This window comes from Gloeophyllum trabeum (genome assembly GCF_000344685.1).
Source record: "Gloeophyllum trabeum ATCC 11539 unplaced genomic scaffold GLOTRscaffold_00002, whole genome shotgun sequence".
Taxonomy (NCBI): Eukaryota; Fungi; Basidiomycota; class Agaricomycetes; order Gloeophyllales; family Gloeophyllaceae; genus Gloeophyllum; species Gloeophyllum trabeum.
The window spans coordinates 3,103,480-3,130,099 of record NW_006920411.1 but is presented as its reverse complement, the minus strand read 5'-3'; the positions used below and the strand labels follow the sequence as shown (position 1 = coordinate 3,130,099).

Genomic DNA, 26,620 nt, shown 5'->3' with positions numbered 1-26,620 from the left:
CCTCAGGAAGGTGTGCCATGACTATAAAGTAAATCATCATAGTTTAGCTATGATAGTTCTTCGTTATTTCAATAAGCTAAGCGCGCTGTCCATAGGGAGGATACACGGAGAAGCCCTCCGCTTTGGCGTACACGTTCAACTTTTGGTCCCTCTGCTCGACGTTCATCTAGTAAGGCAGATGAATAGTAGCTTGCAAACGTTCAGACCTCACGTGTGTGTTTAGCTTCTCACATCACAGAGTGACCATACCGCCTCCCGGATGGATCAACACGGCTCATCGTCAGGGTGTCAAAATGCTCGGCACTTTGTTCGTCCTCACAGTCTCTGGTTATAGAGTGTCTTTCACTAACTAGCTCACACGACCAGAATATTCGAAGGAGATAGTGAACAAGACTGCCTACGACTCCTTGTGGGTCGTCTTCCTCAATCGTCCACGGGACCAGCGGTGGCTTGCCAGGATAATTCATTTCCTGTGTCTAAGCACTATGTACGCTTGCTTGCGGACCTCGCGGTCCAGAGAGGCTTCGACGGGTACCTCCTGAATTTTGAATGTCCACTCAGGGGAGGTACCGAACAAACGCAGGCGTTGTGTACCTGGATTGCAATGCTGCAGAACGAACTGAGGTGCAAAGTTGGGCCTCATACAGAAGTCATATGGTTTGTACCGTGCCTGTCGCGCCTTTCGTTCCACTCAAACCTCTTCGTCAGGTATGACAGCGTGGTCTTAACGGGTCACCTTCGCTGGCAAGACAGACTCAATGCTCTGAACCTGCCCTTCTTTCTGCCATCAACAGGATTTTTCACAAACTATACCGTCAGTTATCTCTGTACGCCTGCTCGACGCGGATACTCACTTGCTGTTTAGTGGCCGCCCCATTACCCATCTCTCACCGCTCGATACTTCCTCAGCCTCGATCGCTCGTTGATCGAGGCAGACAGCAGCGTCCGTCCCCCGACAGCATCCAAGTCTCTGCAGAGTATCTTCGTAGGTGTTGACGTATGGGGCCGGGGCTCTCACGGCGGAGGAGGGCTTGGTTGCTACAGAGCTATTTGCCACATCGACCCGGCCTTTCTAGGGCTCAGTGTTGCCCTGTTTGGACAAGCCTGGACGTGGGAGAGCGAACAAGACAAACCTGGGTGGAGCTGGGATGAATGGTGGGCATATGAACGCAAGCTCTGGGTAGGGCCCGAGAAGGAGGGCGAGGTGGTGGAAGTCCCACCGGAGAAGGAGAAAGAATACCCCCCAGGCGTACCGAGGCCGCCTGAGCCAGTTTATGGCCCGTTCCAACCTCTTTCCGATTTCTTCGCAAGAAGGCCTCCTCCTAACCCGCTTGACCTGCCGTTCTATACGTCTTTCAGTCCGGGAGTGGGGAGATCCTGGTTCGTGCAGGGTAACAAGGTCTTGCAGACAGAGAATGGGTGGACAGACATCGATAAACAGTGCTCCCTAGGCGACATGCTCTGGCCTCGACCGACACTGTCTTGGGAGCACGTTGATCTCGGGCTGGAAGTGAAGCTACCTGAAGCAAGAGCTGTGGTGTCTATGGAGGATGCGTGGATGGGCGGAAGCTCCTTGATACTCGAGGTCACATGTGCTGGGTCAGAGTCCGAAGATGCTGCCTTCCGCTGTGTGTGGATGCCCTTTCAGTCTCTGGCCATTACAGCGAGGAAGTCGTACCGAGCTACTCTAGTATACAAGGTGGACGCCGTGGAAGGAGTCGATGTGGACATAGGGGTATCCGTCAAAACTCTTACCGAGAATATCGAGGCGACATTCGAAGTCACGCCCATATCTTCTCAACAACCTTTGACAAACGGATGGACCCAGATCGACGTGGAATTTATGCTCACTGAAGAGCGGACTCAGGACAAGGACATATCGTCTTATCTAGGTTTGATTATTGGCATCGCCTCCGAAGACCCTTCGCAAGATCTGAAAGTCCCCATCTATCTCGGCTCGTTGACAATTGCGCCGCCTCAGTCCCCTGATAACTTGCGTCGCATGGCGAAGGTCCTGTGGGCAGACTTCGAGCGTACCCAAGGACCCGACAACGCGCCGCTCTCCGGTACGCTCACTTGGGAGGTTGCCGCTGCTTTCCCTCCTGTTCGAAGTATTACCATCACCTCGCCTGAAGACCCACAGCCTGCATGGATCATGAACAACGCGCACAGCTGGATCCCGAGCTTCCTGTATTTCAACATATACGTCGAGGCTCACAAGCCGGATGGCACCGTCGTAGGTCCGGCGTCGTCGATATTCATAGGAACCAGTGGGCTGGATGGTCGAGCACGTCACTTCTATGTCAATCATAGCATATTGGAAGGTATCTCCCAGGGTCAGGAGTCCTCCCTCCGATTTTATGTACAAGGGGTCACTGTGGCAGGGGAAGTACTACCCTGGGAGCAGTGCGCTTTCGTCAACGTGAATACGTGACTTAATATTCAGATCTCGGGGAACAGTATATAAGATAATGAATAAGCGATAGATTACAGCAGGATACAGCGCTAAAATAGTAAATACCATGGTACAACAACCGTGCGATGAGTGATTATACAACTATGCGATGCTTGGATATCGAACGCGTAGACCTAGGGACTCTCTGAGGCAGCGTCCTGTGTGATCTGATCCACGAAATCCTGCACAATGTCCTTCAGCTCCCTGACCACGGAGTCACGATCCCAGCTGGACCTGTGTTGCCAGACGCAGGTCAAGCATGTGGCACGTAGCTGCTCGAGTTCCTCAATGTTAAGAGAACTGGTATTCACAATAAGGTCTTGTTTGAGACTTGAGAAAAGATTTGCGTCGACGTGGAAATCTGGAAGAGGCGGGGACACCGATCGTGCTATCTCCATAGGATCGGAGAAAGAAGGCATATCGACGATACCCCCGCTGTCAAGATGAACTGGGGGAGGTTCTTCCGTTCCAGGGACTCCATCAACAGGCATCGGACTGTGATTAAGAGCCTGCGGCGACTCTGTCGCATTCGTCTGCGCTGAGGTCTTAATGGGGGTAGAAACATCTTGAGGGGAGGGGGAAGCGAATCCATTGGTAAGAGCGTTGCCGAACTTCAACGGCCCTGGATGATCGAAGTCCATGAAACGGGGCGGAGACTCTGGTGAAGGTGGAGTCTCCAAGACAGTCCTCCGCGCTGGAGTACTAGGGGGCATTGGACTGCCGACTGCGTCGCTTTGCATCAGACTCGTGAGGGGCGGCATCGGGTCGACATCAGGGGCAAACCGCACGCCGTTAGACCGCGGCGGGGAAGAGGGGCCTACAATATCCAAAGGATCATGCTCGTCATCTTCGCTCATGGCGGTACGGGACCTCTTCGTGGCTCGGTCTCCATCGGCATCATCGCCGGACTGCTGAGGCTCCGCAGCGGCGTCATGGGCCTCGTTCGACCGCTGTCGCTTCAGCCTGCGTTCCAGGAGCAAGGGATCCGTGATAGATATTTCAAGCTGCTGACCATTGTGACGTGTACTACGCCGCACGCCTTGTGAACCAGCTCGTGAGTCCGCGCCGTTCTGCTTGGCCTCTCGCGCCTTTTCTTCTTCCCTTGCACGTCGTCTCTCATTGCGTCGTTTTCGTTCCCGAACAGCCATACGTTCGCATTCTAGGTTGAACTGGGAGTCAAACTCTTGCATGCTAACTTGAGCCGCCGTCAACATGGCCTGCGCCTTGAACAACCTGTCGGGGTCTTGATGCATCTGGACGTGAGCATTATGGACGATCTTCTCGATATCCTCCAAGAAATCTCTAGGCGTCAAATACCTTCCCTTGTATAGTTCCACATGCATCCTCTCAAGATCCATGTCGAACAGCTGCGGCTGATATTGAGCTATCTGCGGCCCCGCAGACACGTCGTTCTCGGTGCGCGATTCAACAACTTCGGTTTGCTCTGTTCGAACCACTGATCCGTCTTCACCCTGGACTTCCACTGTCTTCGTCACGGTTTGGGTATGATCAGTAACTTGGATGTCCGGCAATGCAACCTGGCTTAAATCATACTCGTCCTGTACTTTGGCATGAACAAAGTGACTGCAGAACACGGAGACAAACCCACCGTCGCTCTCTTGGTAAAGCGCTTGAACTTCCGTTTCAGTTCTGTTAGAATAGGCCCTAGCCGATACTTGAGAAGAGTGATAATCTTCTGATCATTCTCTTCCTGCAGAGCAAGTTCAGCAGCCGATGGCTGTCTTGGTTGTAAGGGAGGAGCGACAGGCAACTCCTCCAGTACCCGCTTCTTGCGCTTGACGCCGTCAGGGAACTGGTTGGGAGGCCGACGGATATCGTCGAGTAGCGCCTTAAAGAATGCCTCTCGTTTATCCTCGCTCGGTCGTGACAATTGTACTCGATTGTCCCGCGTCACCCCAAACCAAGCACGGACGTCACGAGGCAGCTCGGAGAAAGTACCATCCACAACAGCCAGCAATAGAATCGGGTCCGAGGGGGATAACGAGTCCAGCATCGCGCGCATTGTCGATCGAGCGGTTTCCGACACCGCTGCGCACCAACTCATCAGAGAAGGTACGTAGATTACCGATGGCTGAATACGCTTTGCCTCAACGAAGAGTTGGACGATGGCTGCCTCAGCGGACTGTACAGTATATTAGTTTCAGTAGTATGCGAGAATGAACTACTAACTCGTGTGGAGTCACTCATGAGATTTCCCAGATCAAGACTTTGAATATTGTATCCCTCCAGATGATGGAGGGCCGCAGCTGCGACATAAGTTTGACCCATACCGACTGGTCCATGAAGAATGACACGGGGACGGTAGACCCGGAGTGTCTCCATAGCTGGCAACCAAGTATAAGTGAACATGACCCAATGTATTGGACACAGGCTGACATTGTAGCATGAGCTCGCGCTCCAGAGCTCCATCTTCGCCTTCATCTTCATACTCGGCTTCCTCCAGAGCTGACCGCTTCTTACTGATAGGCAGCACTCGTGCGATAGCCTCCTTAACTCGGTCCATGGCATCCTGCAATAAAGGAACAAGCTGTGCCGGAAGAGGTGCAGCCGTTGACGACGCAGATCGAGCAGAAGATGGCACAATCTCTATGATAAACCAAATAAGAATTATGAGAAGCACGCGGGACATTGGAATACTTACTCTTGACAGAGATCATAAAATCCCGAAGCTCAACTTGTATTGTCTCTGGCTTCACCACTAGCCGTTCCGAAGTCTTGTAAATCTGGGGATATCGTCGCTGAACAGCATTCAACGTCGCTTCTGTACACAGCGCCTACAGATAGCAGGATGATGTACGGTCAGCGATGCATAAAAGGAGTTGCGAAGGACGGCTTCTTACCCGTAGATCTGCGCCTCCATAGCCCTTAGTAGCCTTCGCCAATCCCTTGATGTTCTCTTCCGCCTTCGCAGTATCCCAGCCTGCCCATTTCTTGGTCATAATTCTGAGGATCTTCTCCCTAGCCTCGAGCGTAGGTAAGGGGAAGTAGAACTCTCTATCGAAGCGACCCGGCCTTCGCAAAGCAGGGTCAATGGCGTCAGGACGATTGGTCGCACCAATGACCACGACTTGACCGCGGTTGTCCATTCCGTCCATCAAAGCCAGCAGGGTCGATACTATAGAAGCATGGATCTGATCCTGCTTCGAAGAACGCACCGGCGCCAGGCCGTCGATTTCGTCGAAAAAGATGATACTGGGTTGCGAATTCTTCGCTTCTTCGAAGAGTAATCGAAGCTGCCGTTCCGCTTCACCCACCCATTTAGATAAGCAATCCGCACCCTTCCGCATAAAAAACGCTAGGAAGAGGCGGCTCAGAATCAGCACATTGACAAAAAGTAACAAAGGACTCACAGATGCTACGACCATTCGTCCGGCAGCTAGCAGCCAGTGCCCGGGCAAGTAATGTCTTACCAGTTCCGGGGGGACCGTGGAACAAAACACCTCTAGGCGGGGTGACGTTGAATCGTTGGAATACTTCCGGATACAACAGAGGAAGCACAGTCATTTCCTTGAGGGAGTTGATGTCTAACAGTAACGATGAGGACGAAGGAGAAACGCTGTACGTCTGGGATAGCTTACGTTCATCCAAACCTCCCACCTCGTCGAAGGACACGTTTTGATTGACACCAAGGGGATCTGTATCAGCAAGGGCTACAGAGAACGGAGTAACGCTGAGTAAGGAGAAGAAATTACCAACGTCACAACATACCTGCATCACCGACTTTACCAAAGTTTGAAGGTGTCCCTGCCGCTGCAGCGAGATCAGTGGGAAACAAGCCCCCTCCACCTGACCCAGCTCCGCCTGCAAATGCCCCACTCAGATTAGCGGCGCCTCCTATTCCACCGAAGGGTTTCCGGGGCGTTCTCGTCGGGTGGTCGGAGTCCTTGGCAAAGCGGTGTGAAGGAGTGGATGATATTAAGATAATACGAAGCACATACCGAGTCGTCTCCACCCATGCCCATCCATCTACCAAGCTCCGCACCAGTTGCACTCCATCCTGGAGGTTTGCGACCTCCCCATCCACCGTTCCTCCTTGTATTATTTCGTGGCGCCGGACGTTTAGGGGACGGTGGCCGCATCTCTTCAAGAGGCGGGGGTATAGCGTAGTTGATCTTCGCCCTCTGCCTCAACGCATACGGTCTTCCGTCGCTCTCTCCCATGTCCAGATCACCCTCGGCATCCGCGTCCCCATCCAACTCCGGCTCTGGCTCTGGTTCGGGGCTCGTCTTCGGCGCGTCGTCAAAGGAGTCACCCGCGCTCTGCGAACCAGAGGAGCCCTGGTCGACATACCCGTCGTCGGCGTCGTCCTGGGCCACACTCCGCGTCCGCTTTCCCGACCGTGCCCGCGTCAGCCTGCGCGACTTGGACTGCTGGCGCGTCGCCGGTCCGCCCTGCTGGTGTCTGTTTTCCGCCTGCACGGGCTTTCGGCTGCGGCTCCGCGTATTGTGCCGTGCGACACCAGCCTCGCCCTCTTCGTCGCTGACGATGAACCCGGTCAGGTTCTTCGCGCCCCGAATCCGTTGACGGAGCGGGTAGCGTGGCTGCTCGTCGTCGTCCGCGTCCGCGTCCACGACCACGTCCCCTTTCGCGCCCGCATCACCCGTGGCATCGCCCAGCGGCTGCAGCCCGTCTTCTCCGTCGTATTCTCCACCGTCCTCGCTCGCGGATTCGCGATACGACTTCTTCTGGATCCGTCTGCCACGGGAAGTGAGAGCGTACTGGACGGGCTCTTCCTCTACTTCGTCCTCTTTCGGTGCCTGCACTCCGTTCATGCTCTCGTCGACCTCCATCTCGCCGCTGGACTCGTGGTATTCGGAGCCCGAGGGCGCCGTGCCCAGCGACGATGTCCTTTGGCGCGTCGATCGCAAGTTGCGGGGCATCGGAGGTAATTTGATGCGCAACTTGGGGCTGCTAGTTACGTCTTGACCAAACGTGTTAACTGGGCTGGCTGGGTTCAGTAAATCCTTGATTTCTACGGGACGCGACTGGTGAGACTGAGGATCATCGGGTTCTTGCATGGAACGCGACAGACAATAGGAGGTCGACAAGAAGCGACAATCCTAGAACACCAGTTGCAGAACACTGCAGAACAGCCGTCGAGACCTTTATTCGAGATCTTGTAGAGCCCAAGGACGTCCAAGACAGCGAGCAACGCGTGAATGAAGTGGATTTGATCAGCCTGTGTTGGCGGTGTGGCGGCATTATTTGGTCGTATTTGTGGCGCAGTGGGCGCGTCGTCCATCCGACTGCTCTCCGTCCGCATCTTCAGCGCGTTTGCCGCAAGGAAGAGTCGTCGTTCTCCCTTCAACTGCAGAGGTTTCTGTTAACAGGAGGAGTGCTTTCTGCTTCGTCGTATAGAGGGACGAAAGATCATGTAATAGGATCATTTAGCCGAGTTTTTCAGCGGGGAAAGCGATGATATTGAGCAGGCTGTCGCAGGGACGATCCAACGACGATGACGGTCGAAAGCAAGACGCGAATGTTGTGCTCAAAGCTGAACTCTGCCAATATTGCTCGAGGACGGCTTCATGGATCCGGCATCCTCCGGATTCGGCCTTCTCTATTTATCCGACGTACCCCGGCGCATGTGGGAGGTGCCTTCATAACGTTGATAGAGATGTCGTCCAGGATTTCTGAGGTTTCCGTACGTTATGGATCGTTGTTCTGAAGTTGTCTCCAACGAGTGGAGGAGATGTCCAATTGATATTCTTCACATTCAAGCATATTTCTACATTATCTCCACTGGGAGATATCCTCTCGCAATAGTCCAACACACGTCAAAGGATGATGTTTACAATTGCTACGTCCACACTCACTGCACACGTTGCTTTCGAAGGTCAAGGAGAGGCGTTTCTATTGTGGGAAGCATCACATATCTCTAAATTATCTTTGCGGCAAACGATTTGAAGAATGGGCTTTAATTCCAAGTACAAAAAGGGGCCCATGCAGAATGATAGAACTGCGCAGAATGGACCACAGAAATCTGCATAAGTAAGAGTTGTGGGCGTATGTAGGTCCCAAATTATGTAATTGTTAGGATCCAAAGGCCTTGCCAAACAATCGGCTTCTGCCGCCGGCACGGAGACGGTATACCGTGCCACCCATGATGATAACAGACGCCGACAAGGCGTATCTCGGCGAAATACATACGCTCCCTAAGGTTACAGATATCGACGTGTAGGCCGTCTCCGCGATACCCAAGGTTGTACTCTGCAAGCTCGAGGCTACCAGAGACTGCTCTTTCTTCCTGGTCTTAGGTGTTCCATAATGGCATCAGGAGGCAAAGCCGCACACTCGCTTATCAGTCCCAGAAGGTTAACGACGCTGTTTGCGTCTCTGCTGGTCGCACTGGGAGCGGGGACGAACTATGTACGTATCTGGCACCAATTACATCTGGCTGACAATGAAAGGACCCAACCATATGCCTGGTCTAGGTTTATTCTGGTGAGTGAGCTTGTTCCTACAGTACGCGCCGTAGTAGTCGGTATGCCTGTGGTGTTGCAGCTCACTCAACGTTGCCGCGAGGCCGCTCTACGCCGGCCTTATTGTAGGAGATTCCGAAAGGATGATCCTTGGGTTCCTCGCGTACACCCACGCTTCTCAGAAGCGGTCATAACATCCGACAGCTGGCTTCTCTGAGTTAGGCATTCAATTGAACTCATACGCCTCCCCTCTAGCATACGCACCGCAATTAGGCGCACGGCTAAAGATCAACCACACTCAATTGAATATAATAGGACTTGCCGGGAATGGTCGGTGTCTCTCCAGGATGCTTGTATCATGAGCGGCTCACCGGGCCTCTGCAGTTGGCGTATATAGCTCGGGCCCTATATGGGGTAGAATAGTGGATAAGAGAGGGCCACAGCCTCTTCTCATTACTTCGGCGTGCTTCCTGCTACTCGGTTACCTGGGGATTCGACGTGTGTACGATGCTGGACCAGGCGCTTACGATGGGCTTGCGTTTGCCCTCCTCGTGGCGTGCGGATATTTGACAGGCTCAGGCGGCAATGCCGGATTGTGCAGTGCAGTCAACTCGACCGCCAAAAGCTTTCCGGACGAAGCGGTGAGTCTCACACCCTCATCTGATTGAACGTCGCTTCATGTCTACTTTACCAGCGCGCAACCGCAGCAGGCATTGTACTCTCCGGCTTCGGCTTGTCGGCCTTCTTCTTCTCGACAGTGGCGCATGTAGCATTCCCAGGGAGCACATCCTCATTTCTCCTGCTTCTCGCCCTCGGTACCTCGCTACCCATGATTCTTGGCTTTTTTCTGGTTCGACCCGTACCTTTTCAGCCCGTTGAACCAGCCCATGTTTTGGAAAGCGGTGCACCAGAGGACGAAGACGTGCCTAACGTCACGGTCGAGACGATCTTCGAGCGGGAAAACAATTCTCACACGCACCTCCTCAGCCGCAGAGAGTCTCTGGAGGAACACATGCCCATTCTGGGTCATGAACAATACGCTACTGAATACGTGGTTCCGCACACATCTGATTCGGTGGAGCTCAGTCCGACTCGCGAAGAATTTCTTGGGCTGAGTAGGCATCGGTCGAGAAGTCGGTTAGCCAGTCACCGGAGTTTGAGCAGGCCAGTCGTAAAGACCGAAATGCACCAACCTAACATACACGGCAAAGCGCTGTGGACATCATCAGATTTCTGGCTAATCCTAACAATTATGTCGCTATGTACGTCTCTTGGCTTTGCTCGTGGTGTCTGCTTCCTAACGGCCTGATAGTAAGTGGAACCGGCCTGATGTGTGAGCCTCATATGTAAAGTTCGGAACGTCCATTCATTTATTGTGACAGATATCAACAATGTGGGCTCGATCTCCGAGGCCCTATCTGCGCAGGGCAATCCTGACTACGATGAAGTCGAGGCCGCTCGTCTGCAAGCGAGGCAGGTTTCGACAGTAAGCATAACGAACTGTCTAGGCCGCATTCTTGTAGGTTCGTACTGCGCTAGAATCTCTTCCATCGTTCTCCTAGCTCAAACAGCCAAGGCATGTTGGCTGATTTTGTGAAGAACCGACTACACATGCCAAGGTCCTACTGCGCGACAGTCATCTCGACGTTTTTCTTGATATCTCAGGTGTTGGTCATCTTCACTGAAGACGCACGGCAACTGTGGAAAGCAAGTGCTCTACTTGGCTTGGCCTACGGAGGGATGATGGGATTGTTTCCTATTCTTTGCATAGAATGGTTCGGGATGCGTGAGTATATCTGTTCACCAGGAGGGCTTGTTAAGACTGACCCTGTCCTCCCCCTCTGTGCTCTGACAGCTCACTTCTCTGAGAACTGGGGGTTCCTCTCTCTATCGCCCTTACTAGGCGGGAATCTCTTCTCCATCGCATTCGGTCGTAACCTAGACGCGCACGCCCCTCTCGAAGATGCCGACCAGAGGGAGACAGCGATAGTTGGTGTGGCCCTGAACCACGCAGGCCATGTTGCTAACAAAATGTCGACCCTTTTCCGACGCGGAGGCGTGCCGTCCCCACATCAGTGTTTCGAGGGCTCAGAATGCTATGTTGCTAGCCTGTACATGACCACCATCGCCTGTTCAATAGCGCTGGGACTGAGTGTCTGGGCTGGCTGGAGGGATAACAGACGGGCAAGAGAGGCGTTGAAGGAGAGGGCTGGCGGGGAAGTCATTTGGGAGGAGGAAGAGGAGGAGGCGTAATATTCTGCGATGACTTGTACTATACATGTTCGTATAGATGAATATAGGCTAGGACATAGATTGGTAGATATTTGCGGAATTCATGTTACCACGATGATCAGCGCCTAGCAAATGTTTTCCGAGGTTAAAACGTTCGTCAGCGACGTATGGCTGGACCTGTGGTCCAGCCTTGTCTCTCGCAGTGGTTGATCTCAAGGTAGCTGTGAGGTTGGGTGAGAACCCGGTGGTTAGCCCGAGTTCGGACGCGGTGCGGAGCCTGACGTGGCTGTTTGTCGTTGCTCTTAGTAGATGCAGTATGCTATTGAATCTGACTATACTGATTGCAACATGTCCCAGACGTACGAGTATAGTGTGTCTAATATTTACAACGGGTGGGCGGGATGGGTAAGCGAGAATAATGTAGCCTTGTTGCTCGAGAACGGTGTCGACTGTGGAGTTCGAGAACAATGACTCTCCTGCCATCGAGCGTCGTGGGTCTATATACTCTCCCCCGGCGGGAGTACTCTGACACCCTGTCTGGCTAAACCATACGGCTCTGTCCGGGTGTGTGCTGACGCTCGGCTGGACGCTGCTGCCGGCCTCCCTCGGCTGCGCTAGAGATCGACCGGCACCGTCACTAATCCAGCCTTGTCTCTCGCAGTGGTTGATCTCAAGGTAGCTGTGAGGTTGGGTGAGAACCCGGTGGTTAGCCCGAGTTCGGACGCGGTGCGGAGCCTGACGCTCACCCATACGGAGCAGCGGCGACCACCCGCGGCAGGCATACGCGCCGCTCACCCAACCATGGTCGTAGCTGCAACGGATCCCTGGTCCATATTTGCCAGATGGCGAGAGGATATCTGTTCGAATGCCCGAATGTATGTCTCGTACGCGAGTGATCGCCAGCGCCCGGCGAGTCGCACGATTTCTGGGTCAACTTTCTTTGCCAGGAAGAATGACGCGCCGCCAATCCGGAAGGAGTGGCCAAAAGCTGTCCCCCACCCCAGCGTGGAGAAAATGCCATTGATGCGTTTGAGTGCTGCGTCGCGCACCAGAGGGCGTATGTTGCCGTATCTGTCTCTCCACGAGAATAACGGGTCCTCCGGCCCGGCCGGTACGATCTGCGCGAGGTTTCGTAACCCTTCGAGGGGGCATACATTGATCTGTGCATTGAGGAAAACATGCTGGACTTGCCCCGGTTGCGCAGTCTTGGCCGAAGGTAAGGCTAGTCGTGCGTACGGTTGGCCAGTTAAGTCTTGCCCGAAGAAAACATCTGCTCGTTTTAGGTGCAAAGAGCCATCGAACGCCGTTCGGGATTTGACAGATACTTCGCCGAACCTCATCATTCCCCAGAACGATGAGTCGGCGGCTGCCCAGACACAGGCATCAAACGGGTCGGTGAGGTCTAGGGCAGCTTTCAAGGCAGCTAGCATCGCTAGGGTGACCGGCGGTCGTGGCGGCCGCGAACGCTTTGAGCGCTGAAGATTTGCCATACCACGCAGGGACCAGCTGATGCGTGTCATATGTTCTTCGGACAGAGGTGGGGACCAGCCCTGAGCCAGGTGCCATGCACGGACCGCTGAAAGGTATTTCTGTGCGACCTTCACAGATATTGGCTCGAACGGTGTCCCATCCGAGAATATCGGGTCGGCTGGGTCGGGGTCAGTCACAGCCCAAAGGGCAAATGAGTGTAATAGCTCGAAGGAAGCCGGTAGCCGACGGGTCTCTGGGATGGAGAACACGTCGCAGAATAGGTGGAATTTGCGTAGTCCTGCTCCATAGCTAGCCGTGTCGCGTAGCGAAGCTCTCGACGCCCGGTCTGCGAGAGCCCGTATAAGCTGATTTTCGATCGTGGAGGGCGGAGGCGTGTTTATCCCGCGCCAAAGGAAGATCCGTTCATCTGAGCGGCAATTTGGGCGCAGCGTGGATGGTGTAAGTTGTAGTTGGCGCAGCGACTCGACAGACCCCTCGGCGCCCGGTGCATGAGGGGGAATGATTCGCATTGCAATCGCTGGCCTTACAACGATACTAATTTCTCTTCTAGGTGGCTCGGCAGCAGGAGCAGCGCCTGTGTGGATGCCACTGGGAAACCACATCGGAAGCGGTCGATGTCGCCGCGCGACAGAGCATCCGTTACGTTGTCTCTGCTTGTCACGTATTCCGCGGTCAACCTCAGGCCGCGGGGTGCCAGGACCGCAAAAATGGACTTTAATATCGTGTTTGTCGCCTTGGAACGCGATCGGCCCTTGTTCACGACTGCCACGACGCCGTTGTTGTCCGAGCGGACGAGAAGATTTGATGCGCCTGGTGGCACCGCGGCGAGCAGGTTGTACTGGACGATTAGCCTGAGTCCGAGCTCGACGGCCGTTGCCTCTGCCCAACCTATATCGTGTGGCAGACCGGGTCCCACCCTGAAACCTGGAGCCCATTTCCACGCTGCCCAGTACTTGCCAACCGCGATCCCTATGCCAAAGGACGTGCTGGCGTCGCCCCACCAGCCCAGATCGAGCGGCGTGGGGAGTGCCAGCGGTAGTGTGTTCGGGCAAACGGATAGCATGTCTCGTATCCACACGAGGTCTTGCACTAGCGGTTCCGGCGGGTGTAGGCGCGCTCGAGCGGACTTGAAGCGGGCTGCGAAATGTGACAGGCCCCGTAGGAATGGGCGCGTGATATGGAAGATTGTCGCGGCATGGACGAGTTTGCCGTGGAGGCTCGCTGCTTCTCGGGCGGTGAAACGTGCTCCGTGTACCAGCCAGGGCTCGATCATTGCTACCGTGCTGGCTAGCTTCTCTTGTGGTAAGGCGACAGTCTTCTTTTCGAGGTCCCATATGAATCCTATGTACCTCCGTACCGACGAGAGCGGCTTGGTTTTCTTTGCACTCCAGGGTACACCGAGTCGGGCGGTGAGTGCAATGAAGTCTTCCTCTGTCCACGTTTGGTTTGGCAGGCGGAATGCGAGGAAATCGTCTACCCACTTGCGAATCGGACCGAAGCCGGAGGCACGGTAGACTGCCACGAGCATGTCCGCGACTGCACCGAACACGCCGGCACTGGACGACAGGCCAAACATCACTGCACGATCTACGTAAACTTTGCCCCGCCAGAAAAGACAGACTGCGTTCTGGTGTTCTGGTCTGATCGGGGTTATGCGGTATGCTGCTGAGATATCGAACGCCGCGGCGAGTGTTCCAGTCGGCAGTTGCAGAATCAAGTTTGATGTTTCGTCGAATGTTCCCCATTCGGTGGGGAAGTCGTCTGAGTTTATCTTGGCATTTACTGAAGATATGGAGGGCTATACGAGAGTGGGGGGGGCGCGTAAATTGCAGGCAAATCATTACAAACAGAAGCTAGAGCGTACATCGTTGCGAGGATATGACATATCCTGCACTAAACGAAACGTGTCTGCGCCCGCCTTTGGTACCAGCCCTAATGGCGATGTCTGAAAAGGCCCTATGATTTTCTCCAACTCGCGGGGCTCGTAACCCTCCGAGTAGCGTCCCGCTGCGATTTCCGCTGCTATATATTTGTCTATAAAGCCCTCGTCGAGTTCCGACGATGCATGATTCTTGAACGTGAACGAGCGTGGGAGGGGCACATCGACCCCAACTTCGAAACCTGATCTGAGGCCGTCGACGACGTGCCTCCACCGCTCTAAGATGTGGAGGTCGCGTAGCAGCGCCTCCACCTTGTCCGGGTTGAGCGGTGTCACAACCCGGCGCGGGTCTGAGTCAGACCCGACGTCCGCACTTCCCGGCTCCATGGCTGGTGTCACCGCAGAGACTGCAACCGTGGAAGTTCTGGCAGTCCGCCCCAAACCGGCATGTAGAGGACAATGCGTAGTTGAAGCAGAAGGCACGCCCGTTGGGCGCGGCGAGCGCCTGTGCACTGCGTGACCCGTCACCGAGTAAGGGAGCAACGGCTCGGCCAGCTGAGGTGAGGGAGCTTGTGCATCCGGACGGGAAGTGTCCCTGCTGCCCGCAGCGAAAGCACCGGCTCTCCGTACGAGGCCGCTTGACAGACTGGGTTGCATTCGCAGGTGTACCGAGGGCCGCGCGCTTCGCGGGGGCTGCAGTCGTGGCTGCAGTCGTGTCCATGGATCTAGCGCGGGTAGGCGAAGTCGTGATCAGCGTGAGGGCTGCCGTGTCAAGGCCAGAAAGGTCATGTCGATGGTCATTGGCGGCAGCTTCCCTCTGCTGTATGTCGTATTCGACTGCGACTGCCCACCCGTGTGAATGAGCAAGCGACAACACCACGGTGTGGTGACTCTGGAGGGCGTCACCCCGGTCTTTCCCGTGATATACCTGAGTACGCTCCTCCGCCGTTTTCGCTGCCTTCAGCCATTCGATGGTCGATATGCCACGTTCGTTCTCGCGGCTCAGGCCTTTGACGGTTAAGCCTCCTTTCGCGTTCAGGATGTAATCCTCCTCACCGCGCGCCGAGCGCAGGCGCGCGGCTTGCGTGAGAGCCGTGTATGGAATGTAGCGATAATCGCGGAAAGCGGCATCGACCTTCGGGGGTACGGCTGCCATAAAAATACGAGTTAGCCTCTGCTAATGCGAAACGAGAACGATACGATGTGGCGGACAAGTCTCCGGTCGTTGGAGAAACAACGTGCGTGAACGGGCGTGGTACGAAGAGGCGAGTGTGTATCGAGACGCGTGGTGTGCGAGACCACGAGCTTAAAACAGACGACTTACGAAGATCTAGCGCGTTGCTTTTATGCCCCGCAGTGATGGGTGGAAGGGTCACTGTCTTCCTGTTGTCTGCGTTCTCGATTGCCTGCTGCTGTGCCGCTGCTATTGCGGCAGGGGCTGCAACCATCAGATTGCCAGTGTCATTGCTTTGGGATTGAAGACGCTCTATGTCCTCAATCCGAGCTCCGACCGCCGGCGCGACCGCGCTGTTGCCCCTGGCGAGGATGAGCTCCAGTTCCTGGATGCGAGCTTGGTAGGAGGCAAGCGTCACATCCGAGGGAGTACGCGCGCCGGGCGGAGTTGGGGCGGGTACGGCGGGGTTAGCCGCCGTTGTGGCAGCTGCTGGAGCGGGATTGGCCACGGCCGGTCTGTCGATGGGCGGATAAGGTGCCGGTACGTAGCCCAGATTGAGACCGAGATGTTGGTGCATTGTGACGTGTTTTGTGTTTTAGAGTGACAAGTACCGTAAAATTAGATGAAGTTTAAGCGTAGGAATAGGCGATAATAAGTTAGCCTTTAGTAAGCGAGAATAATGTAGCCTTGTTGCTCGAGAACGGTGTCGACTGTGGAGTTCGAGAACAATGACTCTCCTGCCATCGAGCGTCGTGGGTCTATATACTCTCCCCCGGCGGGAGTACTCTGACACCCTGTCTGGCTAAACCATACGGCTCTGTCCGGGTGTGTGCTGACGCTCGGCTGGACGCTGCTGCCGGCCTCCCTCGGCTGCGCTAGAGATCGACCGGCACCGTCACTAACTCTAGGACCCGGCGTCCTAATGAGTACCGATGCAGTGCTTCGAAACAAAATTTGTGGCATCCTGCCTCGCCACACTGCCAAAGGCTTTGGATTCGAGCTACAGTCCCAGTTGGATTTCGGAGCTCTCAGCTGATATACAAGGAAGGAAACTGGTCTCGAACCCCGCGAAATACCTTTGACTCTACTGCTCTCATGATCAAGCATGGTCAATGCGTCTGTGGACCCCCATTAGTGGAACGAAATCATCGCACCAAGTCAAAGTGTGAACATGCATCACGTATCAACTAGCTGTCTATTCCGACCACTATCCGCGACCAAGGAGCGACTAACTACCTACAGGCTGCTAACAACGTACCTCCATCAGACATGCAATCATACGGCCGCAAGATCGTAAACGGTCATTTACTTGAATGCCATATAGCTTGCGAGGCCATTCAGGCGAGTCGAAACTGAACAGCTCTCTCCCCTGTTTAAGGCTTCCGGCGAGCTTCATATAACTCACTGCTTTCGGGACCCGAACCAGCAATGTCAATCTTCGGTGCGCCTCCTCCTCCCCCGACCAAGCTAGGCCGCTACCGCCAGCTAGCTCCGCGAGCTGCGATCCATGTCTCTCCTTTACAGCTTGGAGGGATGAGCATAGGCGACAAGTGGGCCCACCTAGGTTTCGGATCCATGGACAAGGAATCGTCGTTCGAGCTCCTGGACGCATACTTTGACGCCGGCGGCAACTTCATCGACACTGCTACCAACTAGTGCGTCTGCTGGTCCTCCCGTTGTACCTTTTCTTGACATTGTCTAGCCAGGACGGTTCGTCTGAGGAGTTTATCGGGGAATGGGCCGAGATGCGAGGCATACGAGACCAGTTGATTATCTCCACGAAGGTGTGCTCTGTCTAGGCAGCACCAGGACTATACGGGATACTGATTTCTGTAAAGTATAGTAACAATTTTCAACTCGGAAATAAAGACATCAAGCAATGTGTTAATTTCCTTGGGAACAACCTTAAGAATCTCAAGCTTAGCGTAGAGTCCAGCCTCAAGAGGCTACGCACATCGTACATCGACATCCTGTACCTCCATTTCTGGGATCTTCATACCGATATTGAAGAAGTAATGGATGGTTTGCATGCCCTCGTACTTTCGGGGAAAGTCTTGTACCTTGTGAGTGCCACTCTTCCATTACTACACTTCCTAATCCTCACCCAATTGCCCTAGGGAATCTCGGACTCGCCCTCCTGGCTCGTGACCAAGGCCAACACGTACGCGAGGTGCATGGGCAAGACACCATTCGTCGTATACCAAGCAGCATACTCCGTCCTCCAGCGGGACATCGAACGGGACATTCTCCCGATGTGCCGACATGAAGGTAGGCGCTGCTGCAAGATCTGAGTAGCCCGACCTCACTAACCTGCGCCCCTCAGGAATCGCTCTCACATTTTGGAACGTGCTGGCGCAAGGCCATATTCGTTCAGACGAGGAAGAGGAGAAGCGCAGACAAACGGGGGAGAAGGGCCGCACCAGCGTCCTCGGCGGCTGGGAGCGAACCCCAGACGAGAAGAAAATGTGCGACGCCCTACAGGTTATTGCGAACCAGGTTGGTGTGAAGAGCATACAAGCTGGTAAGTCCCATACGGGTGACTACCCTTCCTTATGCGAACGCAGCCTGACGTACCACGCAGTTGCTATCGCCTACACGATGCACAAAGCGCCCTTTGTCTTCCCTATAATAGGTGGCCGGAAGGTCGAGCATCTACATGCGAATATCGAAGCCCTCGACGTTCGCCTCACGCAGAACCAGATTAATTACATCGAAGGGATCCTGCCTTTCGACAAGGGATTCCCTCAGAACATCATCGTAAGAGATTCGGTCCTCATGGAGATCCATAATTAACGCTGCTGCATCTTAGGGCGAATATGGAACTTATAGCTTTTTGCTGAAGTCCTATGCTCATTTCGATGAGCAGCCCATATTACCGCCAATTACGCCAGGAAGCAATTAGAGACTCAGAAATACCATGAACGTGCTTAGCAGCCGTGACGACAATTATAGCCCAACCACGTACAGTGTATTATACGCTTTTACCGTACCTGCCGTGTCCCTTCATCTCTCGTTATACCATGCTTTCCGACGTCTTCGGACCTGTCTTCCTCTCCTCGTTCACAGTATCTGGGGTATCAGTTCCACCTCTATGTTCCCCCGCTGCTTTCGGAGCTTCCTGCCTGTTGTTCGGCTCAACATCTTCTCCAGACAAGTCGGCAGATACTTTCGCTGGAACGGCTTCCGCGGGGCTGAACCAGAACAGTGGATACCGTCGCTGAATATTATCCACCAGCAGCGCCACCACCAGTATAAGCGTGGACGATAGCAGGATCACGGGCAGGTAATACCATCCGATTTCGTATACGTCTGCGTTGACAGCGGCTAGGAGGGCAGTCGCGCCAGCAGGTGGGTGAGTCGTTCCGGTTATTTGCATGATGACTATTGCAGTCGCGACAGACAGGGAGCCCGCCAGCCATCGGAGCGAGTCAAGACGTTCTTTATCCGGCATAAGTTCGAATAGCTTGGTTATGCATATTCCGGTTAGAGCGGCGAGGAAATGGCCGCCTACCAGCGCCCGGGGCTGAGACAAAGGGGCTTCGATAGCGCCGTACACAAGAACGGCCGACGCGCCCTAAACCGCAGGTCAGCTTTCGCGCATGTGGAGAGTGACACATTCTTACATAGCTAGCTATAACACCGGGGACATGCCTTCGCAAGAAGTAGTGCGAATAATTGAAGACTCCTTGTATGACACAGAGGCCACTGAAGGCGCCGATGAACGACCAGAACCAAACCACGTAGTTGGGCTGTTTCTTTGGAGGATGGCGTCGGTAACCGACCCAGCGAGTGAGCCAAATTGGGCAACGATCAAGTGGATGTCGAAGATGCTGTTGAGGCTGGTATTTGGTCGACATTGACAATCGACTGCGGTATGGCTTCAAGGAGGAGAAAGCGGCTACTGAAAGCGTTTGAAAGGCGTTGTACGGAGACCCAGCGTCGCATGACTGAGGGACAGCTGACCAAAGTTTGGAAAAATGGAATGACGAAATTCCGTCGATCACATTCCGGCTGATCTGTACCGACTGCTACACTTATTCCAAGACTACCAACGAAACGATTCAATGATTGGGCCAGCTTGGTCATAGGAGGAGGACTCAGCATTCGGCGTCGGTCGACGCCGATGGAGATGACAAAATGCATATGTGGCCTTGTATGTGGCATCCGGGTCCCTCCGACGGCTGCTCAACGGCTTGTCCAACAAATTTTGAAATAGACAAGCACCACGCATCCAGACAGCAATTCGCAAGGTCCCATTAGAGAGGAGAGTGAAAAGCATAATGTAATAAGACAACAGTTCAAACGAGAATAATCTACAGTATAATGGAGCAGAGAGGGTGCAGTCCAGTCTTACTAGATACCAAGTCACGACACATTTCGACACGCTCATCCCCGAGCGTAAGGGTGATAGCCATGCTGGCCTCTTTGGCCCGTCCTCTGGGGTCCAACACCCTGTTGCCCACTGGGTCCTCCTGGGCCGAAGCCTCTAGGGCCACGAGGAATATTACCACCCATGCCGCCTCCTTGCATCATGCCAGGCATAGCACCCATACCGGCCCCCCTGCCCATCCCCATCCCAGCTGCGCCGCCCATAGCTGCGGCGCCCATACCGCCCGGTGCCATGGGAGCCCTGTTCATGCCCATACCAGCACCGGCACCCATGCCCATGCCTCCCATCATACCGCCCATACCGCCCATCATCGGGTTCATCCCGCCAGCCATCATAGGATTCATCCCGCCACCCGTCATCTGGAACATGCGGGTGTACAGCGCAGCCAGCGCCTGAGGGTCGAAAGGCGTGCTGCCCCCTGGGGCAGGCTGCTGGACCGGAGGAGACGACTGCGCGTTGTAACCGCCAGAGCCTTGACCACCATAATTGCCGCCACCGCCACCGCTGTAGTTGCCCCGGCCTCCTCCTCCGCCTCCAGATCCTCCCTCGCTGTGCCCGCCGAAGTCGCGCTTGTATCGTGGCTCAGCGAGTTTCACGTCAATCTAAGGCCACGAGGTTCAGTCTTGCCATTCCATGCGTAAACGAAGGAAGGCATGATCTCACCATTTTGCCGTCGATCTCGAGCTTGCCAAACCCTAGGATGGGCGTGACGTCCGCATCCTCGAAAGAGACGAAACCGAAGCCTTTGCTCCTCCCCGTCTCACGGTCCAGCATCACCGTCGAGTCAATGACTTTGCCAAACTGTGAGAAAAACTCGCGCATGGATTCTGAGGTGACGCTGCCTGCCAGACCGCCAATGAATAGCTTGGTGGCACGTTGGTGCTCTTGACGAGGAATAGCGCGCTTCGGGTCAATCTACGGAAACACATTAAATTTACCGAATACAGTGGAGGACGTATGCTACGTACTATTTTACCGTCCAGAACGTGTTCCCTCACCATCACAGCGTTCACAGACGCCGGGTCTTCGAACGTTAAGAAGGCGAAGCACCGCGAACGACCAGCGGCATCCCGCATAATGGTGCATGCGTCGACTTTACCAAATTGCGAGAAGTAATTCCGGAGAGTCTCTGCAAACAGGACATCGGTTCAGTGGCACCAAGGTATAAAACATGTAATAACTACCATCCGTTGTGTCCCAGTTGAGACCGCCGATAAACATTTTGCTGTACGTATCGTAGGCACAAGGACAATCAGGGTATTGAGGGAGAGTAGACGTTGACGAGGGCGCAACGCGACATAAGAGAAGCAAAGAATGATATTAGTACCGAGTAACCTAGAACAGGAGGGGTTATGACACAAGATAAAAAATGGAGGACTCTACTGTGTAGTGACGCGTCTCTCGAGTGCTAGCCTAGCTTAGATGGCCCTTTGGCCTAGCTGTGTAGCTGCCTAGCTTAGACTAGAGAACGGGAACGCTAGAGCTAGTCCTAGTCGACAGAGATCCGTAGCTAGCGCGACGCAGGACGACCGACTATCAGGACAACCTAGCCAAGTTACGGGTGCCAGCCATTGCCTCAAAGCATCACCGACAGCAGAGCCTTCGCCATGGGAGGTTAGCATTCGATAGGAAAGCAGTGACTCACCCTTCGTCTTTCATCTCTGATGGTCTCACGCTTCGATGCTCAGACACAGGGATGTACTGACCACTTCCGTTCTGCGACCGAGGAGGTGAGGGCATGTTGTATTCAGTCCGCTCTTGATACGTTGGAATTTGCTGCGTCTCTGAAGACGACGTATAGGTCTGCACAGCTTGCGGTTGCTGAGTCGCAGAAGTAGCCTGTTGAGGTGCCTGCGTCCTGACCGGGGCCTGCGAAGACGGCGCCGCTGGTGCAGGCGGCTGCTCCTGCTCAGGCTTGTCGTCTTCGGGGTATTCCTCCAGCTCTTGCTTCGACAAGTCTTTGGCATCACCAGCAAATTCGGTTTCATCGTTCCCGTACAAATCTGGTCTTTCTCAGCAAATGAACCTTCATGTATAGCATAAAGCTTACCGCCGTAAAGATCTGCGTCGAGGTCGGACATGGTTGGCAACGGATAGGTAGGTCGTGGGCAAAGTGAAAGGGCCGGCGATAAAATCGCTTCAGAGGACTGGCCAAGTCACGCCACAGCTGTCTGAGTCTGAAATGCCTCTCACGGTTGCCGTCGGCAAGCCGCGGGCCACAGGCCACCCCAACAGGCCACTCAAGTCCGAGTCAACACGTACACCAACGAAGGCGGGCCGCTGAAGTACTTTTATAACTCCCAGCAGTGTAGAATAGATAATGGCTCTCCGTTAAGTGAACTTGATTTGTAGATTAGCCTCCTCAACTCCCAGCATGTGCAGCTCACAAAGTGCGGCAATACGGTGATCATATCATATGCAACCTGAGCTTAGGGTCATGTAATAAGAAGGTACTACTGCATGAAAGCGATCCCTAATACCGTCTCCCGCCGCGACCTCCACCCGGTCCCTGATACGGCCCATAGTCTGGAGGCGGTCGTGCTAGGCTGCGGTCAATCACTTGGTAGGATACACCAGCAAACCACTTACTCGGACGGGGTGGTGGTGGTGGGGACCGCGGTCTCGTCACACTAGGAATAATAGCGTTACGGAATACTTGCATTAGATCATCAGTTCGGAACGCGGGTTCTGACGCAAACAGTCAACACAGGATATTATGTTGCGGTCCGATTGATACGCACCGCCATAAGCATTGAAAGCAGCCGCCGAGGGCAGCTGTCCGATGAAGGATGAAAGGATCGGTGGCAAGACCACAGGCTTCTCTTCCTCTCTCTCCATCTCCATTCTTCGTGGCGGGGGGCCACGCCGCTCCCTGTCTCGATCCCAAGCAGGACTGCCATAACGACGTGGAGGCCCGTCCCACCTATCACGGTCTCTTTCGCGTGGAGGCGGAGATGCTCTAGCTCTTTTATAGACGGGAGGTCCATCGTTGACCCTGCCGGGACCGTCGTCTCTTCTCTTGTGGTCTGGCGACGGCGCTCTTTTGTGCCCCGAGCTCGGCGGCGGAGCCTGGAACGCCTGGCTAGTATTTTGATTGGGGGCCCCTAGTAGGGACTGAGCGGTATCATTGGGGCCCAACGCATTTCCACGAGCGCTGGTCGAGGGCGCCGGTGCGGGTGGTCTGGCAAACGAGAATCCGAGGTCCCGAGCAGCGATTGCATCCGTCCCAAGGTATGTGTGCCGCTGTGCAAAACGTTTAATCGGAGGATCTACGGGAACGTCAGTTGGTAGACGTCGCATAATGGCAAGGGCCACACCGTTGGGGTATATTTCAGCGATCCTCTTCTCAAGGTTGAGAGCAGTCTCGAGATTCATGTACTGGTAGACGTAGCGGGCCCACCTTTCCCAAAGGGGTCGAGCTTTATCTGGCGGGAACGTACCAATCACCCGCTCGAACAACGCCCGAGCATCTACGTCGGAACGATCGTTAGGAGGATCAAAGGAGTGAATACTTATAACCTTACTATTTTCATCATTGATGGAGATTAGGAAACCAAGGTAACGGAGAACAAACTCGACCTCATGCCCGAACGCCTTTAGACCTGCCTCAAATATACGGCTGGTGGCGAGGGTTTCTTTCTGACAGTGGTATTCCATCAGGGCTATGACAGCTAAACTCAGCGCCCCTGATCCGCGAGAACAAAAGAGTGATATGTCGATCGTACCGTGAGCTTCATACACTTCCCAAGGTGTCCAGCGATCCTTCCTAGCACGGGAGAAAATGGCGCGAGCACTCTTCTCATTTTCGGCACGGCGAGCGAATCGTATGTACATGATATACACGAGACCATATTCTGTCCGTCGGTCGGCAAGTTCCTTAGTCTTGCTCGGGGCCTCATCGGAGTTCTGCGAGCTGAAGGACGAGTTGTTAGAACCCGCCCCGCCTTCTGCCGGAGCCGCAAAGCCATTCGCAGCATTCCCGCTGTCATTGCCAGTCGTGGGCATGTTGGCACTGAAGGAACTAGCCGGCGTGATTTTCTTCTCGAGCTCTTCGAGCTGCTTGCTTAGGGTTTCAAGAAGGTTCTCGTATACCTTATGGACTTTTTCTTTCTCGCCGCGAATCTCTAGCTCTTCAGCGTACGCAAAATTCAGCAGGAAACTAGGGAAGAATCAGCGCGGGCGAAGACAGAACGGGCGGCGGTCAACCGACCTAGATGGATTGGCTTCAATGCCGGCCTCAAGTAGAGCTACAGCATCCTGTAGCTTACCGATACTTTTAGTCCAAACATATGCCATATACCTGGAAAGCATGTCAGCAACGGATGAAGGCCGTTCGTAACGGCCGTACCAAATCTCCGCGAAGAATCGCATTCGAATGACAGCTTTTCGGTACACCATCTGCACCCGCTGGATAAATGTTGCCTTGTCCTTCTCATCCATTTCCAACGGGTTGCTTTCCTCCCACTTGAGGTACGCTTTCCATTGACCAACGAGCGCGCGTTCGGGCGGCGCAAACGTCGGCGGCGAGGGGAGATACAAAGCGGGCCGCCCGTTGTTGCTCGGAGGCGCCGGAGGGAACAGGAGCGCGACGTGTCTCTGAAGCTGCCGGGACGCTGCACGGGCTTGCATGTGCGATGGCGAAAGGTCTTGAATGAATTTCTTTCCCTGTATTGTTGATGTTGTAGGAACTGATCACTTGGCATGAGTCCGAGTACGTACCGTCACCTTGTTCAGACCCATCTCAAAGGCTTCATATTCCGACCAGAGCTTGTCGTGGTTCTCAAGCGGGATAGGGATCGCACGATGATATATCTTCCGTAGAGCATCCATTTTTTGTTGCTCTTCCCATGTCGTACTAATCTGATTTCGGACCTTAGACGATGCCATATACACCCTTCGTCGCGACCTACCTCTCGGGACTTGATGAATTGAATGTAGTCGTTCCATATGTCACCGCTGTCCTTGTCCTGGCCAACGGTCTTCAATGCAAACTCGTATGCCTTTTGTACTTCATCACGCGTGGCTGGGGACGTGTTCATACGCCTGACTTGCCATCAGACTCTCATCCGGCCGCGGGGCGCACCTCATGACTGACCTGACATAAGTGAGATAGAACTTCCACAAGTCGACATCCGGTGACGTCCTCAAGAACTTTATGAACAGCGCTTGAGCCTGCTGGAACTCGCCCGAGTCGAGGAAATGCGAGATGTAAGCTATCTGGGCGGCAGACTTTGCGAAAAACGCGTGTAAGACAGATGATCGGGCACGAAAAGACAGTATGAATTGCGAACAGTGTTGGGGTAAGTTTGCAGCAGCTGGTCGTACGCAGTCTTAATCTTCTCAATGTCGCCAGAACTCTCAGCTAGATTGACGAGCTTGTGCCACGCTTCCGTGTCGTGCGGGTTGTCGTGCAGGCGCGTTTGCAGCAAGTCCCACTCGGACGGTGGCTCGCTTGGCTCAGCCGGTTCAGTTGCGACAGTTTCCATTGACGCTGCATTTGTGTTGTCTACGTCGTCGGCGGCGATGGTCTCTTGGCTGCCTTCTCCGGATGGCGGTTGAGGTTGGCTCGCGTTCTGCAGCGCTTGCAAGGCTTTCAGGATATCTTCGGCTGGCTGCGTCTTCTCTCCGACATCGGTCATAGAATCTTCCGTGGTGGATACGGCTTGCGGTGGTTCAGACATGGGGAATGTAGTCGCCGTACACGACGGTGAAGTCGATGTCGAAATTGGTTCGAATAATGCATCGTAATTCGGAATATTTGTGCATTTTCCCACGGCACATGCCCCTCGGCGTTTGCGCACTTCGTTCTCGTCTAGCTCGGCTTTCCGTCGCTGTCTCCGACGTCGAGCGCGACTATTGACGACGACGATGGCTTCGTGCCCGACGTTCGTAGCCTTGATCTCAACGCCGCATATTCCCAAGCATTCTGACTCGACGTTGGCCCTCGGACCCGCTGATCCAGGGCATCGGCGACTTTCGAAGACGGGGCGGCATGTGCTTAAAAGGCTTTAAAAGGGCTCGTGCGACTGATGGGTGCTATCTGATATACAGCCATGCCACAGAAAATTAAGCTGAACATTGGTCTGTTAGCGATGCTGAAGTCTGTGGCTTGAGTTATGTTGGGCCAACTGGAATTCCACCCGACGCGCTTTGCATTCAGACGAAACGCGTCGGACGGACTTGCTAGTGGGCGTCAGTGAAATCTCGTGCCGTGAGACACAGTATAAGAGTCAGGAACCATGTGCGTATGTTTCAAAATATCATCTGTGCTATGCTATGGATCGGAGCGGCTGGATGCGAGTATTCGACCCGATGTAGGCGCTCCTGCATATTTCACGCAGTCAGAGGGGGCTGCATCCGTTCTAGGAGCATCCTGGAACATGAATTCTCTCCAGGCTCACAAGCTACGTCGGAGAATATTTCCATGTTGACCCTTGCGCGATGTAGGGCCCGACGGACCAGAGTCCGGACGTCAAACACTGGGGTTACTGCGACCGCTTGCTTTACGTCCGCCTCCAAGAGTCTCAAGTTCACCAGCCGCTCAGATTACCGTTGA

At 54.4% G+C, this 26,620-nt stretch overlaps 8 protein-coding genes across 8 annotated transcripts in view; 3 read left to right on the top strand and 5 right to left on the bottom strand.

Moving 5' to 3' along the window:
* GLOTRDRAFT_71515 (uncharacterized protein) overlaps positions 1 to 2,434 on the top strand; it is a gene marked incomplete at both ends in the record, with an annotated part of 4,106 nt that extends 1,672 nt beyond the window's left edge. The window contains 5 exons of the mRNA XM_007864515.1: positions 96 to 169; positions 224 to 307; positions 367 to 657; positions 709 to 814; positions 866 to 2,434. Coding sequence (XP_007862706.1) covers positions 96 to 169; positions 224 to 307; positions 367 to 657; positions 709 to 814; positions 866 to 2,434 — 2,124 coding nt within the window. The remainder of the gene's footprint in view (positions 1 to 95; positions 170 to 223; positions 308 to 366; positions 658 to 708; positions 815 to 865) is intronic.
* On the bottom strand, positions 2,378 to 7,472 carry GLOTRDRAFT_71511 (AAA-domain-containing protein). Its single transcript, XM_007864514.1, has 10 exons — positions 6,415 to 7,472; positions 6,185 to 6,359; positions 6,055 to 6,126; positions 5,827 to 6,000; positions 5,317 to 5,771; positions 5,118 to 5,250; positions 4,853 to 5,062; positions 4,646 to 4,800; positions 4,065 to 4,598; positions 2,378 to 4,014 (listed from the first exon to the last, which is right to left on the bottom strand). The coding sequence occupies exons 1-10, from the start codon at positions 7,354 to 7,356 to the stop codon at positions 2,590 to 2,592; spliced, it is 4,275 nt and encodes a 1,424-aa protein (XP_007862705.1). The 5' UTR covers positions 7,357 to 7,472; the 3' UTR covers positions 2,378 to 2,589.
* Positions 7,473 to 8,743: 1,271 nt separating this feature from the next.
* GLOTRDRAFT_119750 (MFS general substrate transporter) lies at positions 8,744 to 11,244 on the top strand (the record flags this gene model as incomplete). Its single annotated transcript, XM_007864513.1, has 9 exons — positions 8,744 to 8,845; positions 8,911 to 8,920; positions 9,154 to 9,228; positions 9,283 to 9,539; positions 9,593 to 10,160; positions 10,211 to 10,231; positions 10,281 to 10,421; positions 10,475 to 10,684; positions 10,754 to 11,244. The coding sequence occupies 9 exons, from the start codon at positions 8,744 to 8,746 to the stop codon at positions 11,149 to 11,151; spliced, it is 1,782 nt and encodes a 593-aa protein (XP_007862704.1). The 3' UTR covers positions 11,152 to 11,244.
* A 3,241-nt stretch (positions 11,245 to 14,485) lies between these two features.
* On the bottom strand, positions 14,486 to 16,447 carry GLOTRDRAFT_56077 (uncharacterized protein). The gene is made up of 2 exons (XM_007863736.1): positions 15,825 to 16,447; positions 14,486 to 15,649 (listed from the first exon to the last, which is right to left on the bottom strand). The coding sequence occupies exons 1-2, from the start codon at positions 16,249 to 16,251 to the stop codon at positions 14,856 to 14,858; spliced, it is 1,221 nt and encodes a 406-aa protein (XP_007861927.1). The 5' UTR covers positions 16,252 to 16,447; the 3' UTR covers positions 14,486 to 14,855.
* Positions 16,448 to 17,102: 655 nt separating this feature from the next.
* Positions 17,103 to 18,576, top strand: GLOTRDRAFT_34825 (aryl-alcohol dehydrogenase; the record flags this gene model as incomplete). Its single annotated transcript, XM_007863599.1, has 7 exons — positions 17,103 to 17,329; positions 17,377 to 17,458; positions 17,513 to 17,737; positions 17,792 to 17,942; positions 17,998 to 18,195; positions 18,256 to 18,431; positions 18,484 to 18,576. The coding sequence occupies 7 exons, from the start codon at positions 17,103 to 17,105 to the stop codon at positions 18,574 to 18,576; spliced, it is 1,152 nt and encodes a 383-aa protein (XP_007861790.1).
* Positions 18,546 to 19,546, bottom strand: GLOTRDRAFT_71504 (HPP-domain-containing protein). Its single transcript, XM_007864512.1, has 2 exons — positions 19,298 to 19,546; positions 18,546 to 19,248 (listed from the first exon to the last, which is right to left on the bottom strand). Exons 1-2 carry the CDS (start codon positions 19,529 to 19,531, stop codon positions 18,688 to 18,690), a joined length of 795 nt encoding a protein of 264 aa, XP_007862703.1. The 5' UTR covers positions 19,532 to 19,546; the 3' UTR covers positions 18,546 to 18,687.
* Positions 19,547 to 20,661: 1,115 nt separating this feature from the next.
* Positions 20,662 to 21,288, bottom strand: GLOTRDRAFT_34348 (RNA-binding domain-containing protein; the record flags this gene model as incomplete). Its single annotated transcript, XM_007863564.1, has 3 exons — positions 20,662 to 20,979; positions 21,033 to 21,193; positions 21,249 to 21,288. Coding segments are annotated over 3 exons (519 nt in total), but the record flags the coding sequence as incomplete, so codon positions are not given.
* A 1,249-nt stretch (positions 21,289 to 22,537) lies between these two features.
* Positions 22,538 to 25,745, bottom strand: GLOTRDRAFT_136576 (Suf-domain-containing protein; the record flags this gene model as incomplete). The annotated part of the gene is made up of 12 exons (XM_007864511.1): positions 22,538 to 22,605; positions 22,654 to 22,752; positions 22,806 to 23,333; positions 23,382 to 23,534; positions 23,589 to 23,726; positions 23,790 to 24,223; positions 24,275 to 24,364; positions 24,413 to 24,729; positions 24,784 to 24,924; positions 24,975 to 25,107; positions 25,160 to 25,293; positions 25,356 to 25,745. The coding sequence occupies 12 exons, from the start codon at positions 25,743 to 25,745 to the stop codon at positions 22,538 to 22,540; spliced, it is 2,625 nt and encodes an 874-aa protein (XP_007862702.1).
* Between the last annotated feature and the right edge of the window lie 875 nt (positions 25,746 to 26,620).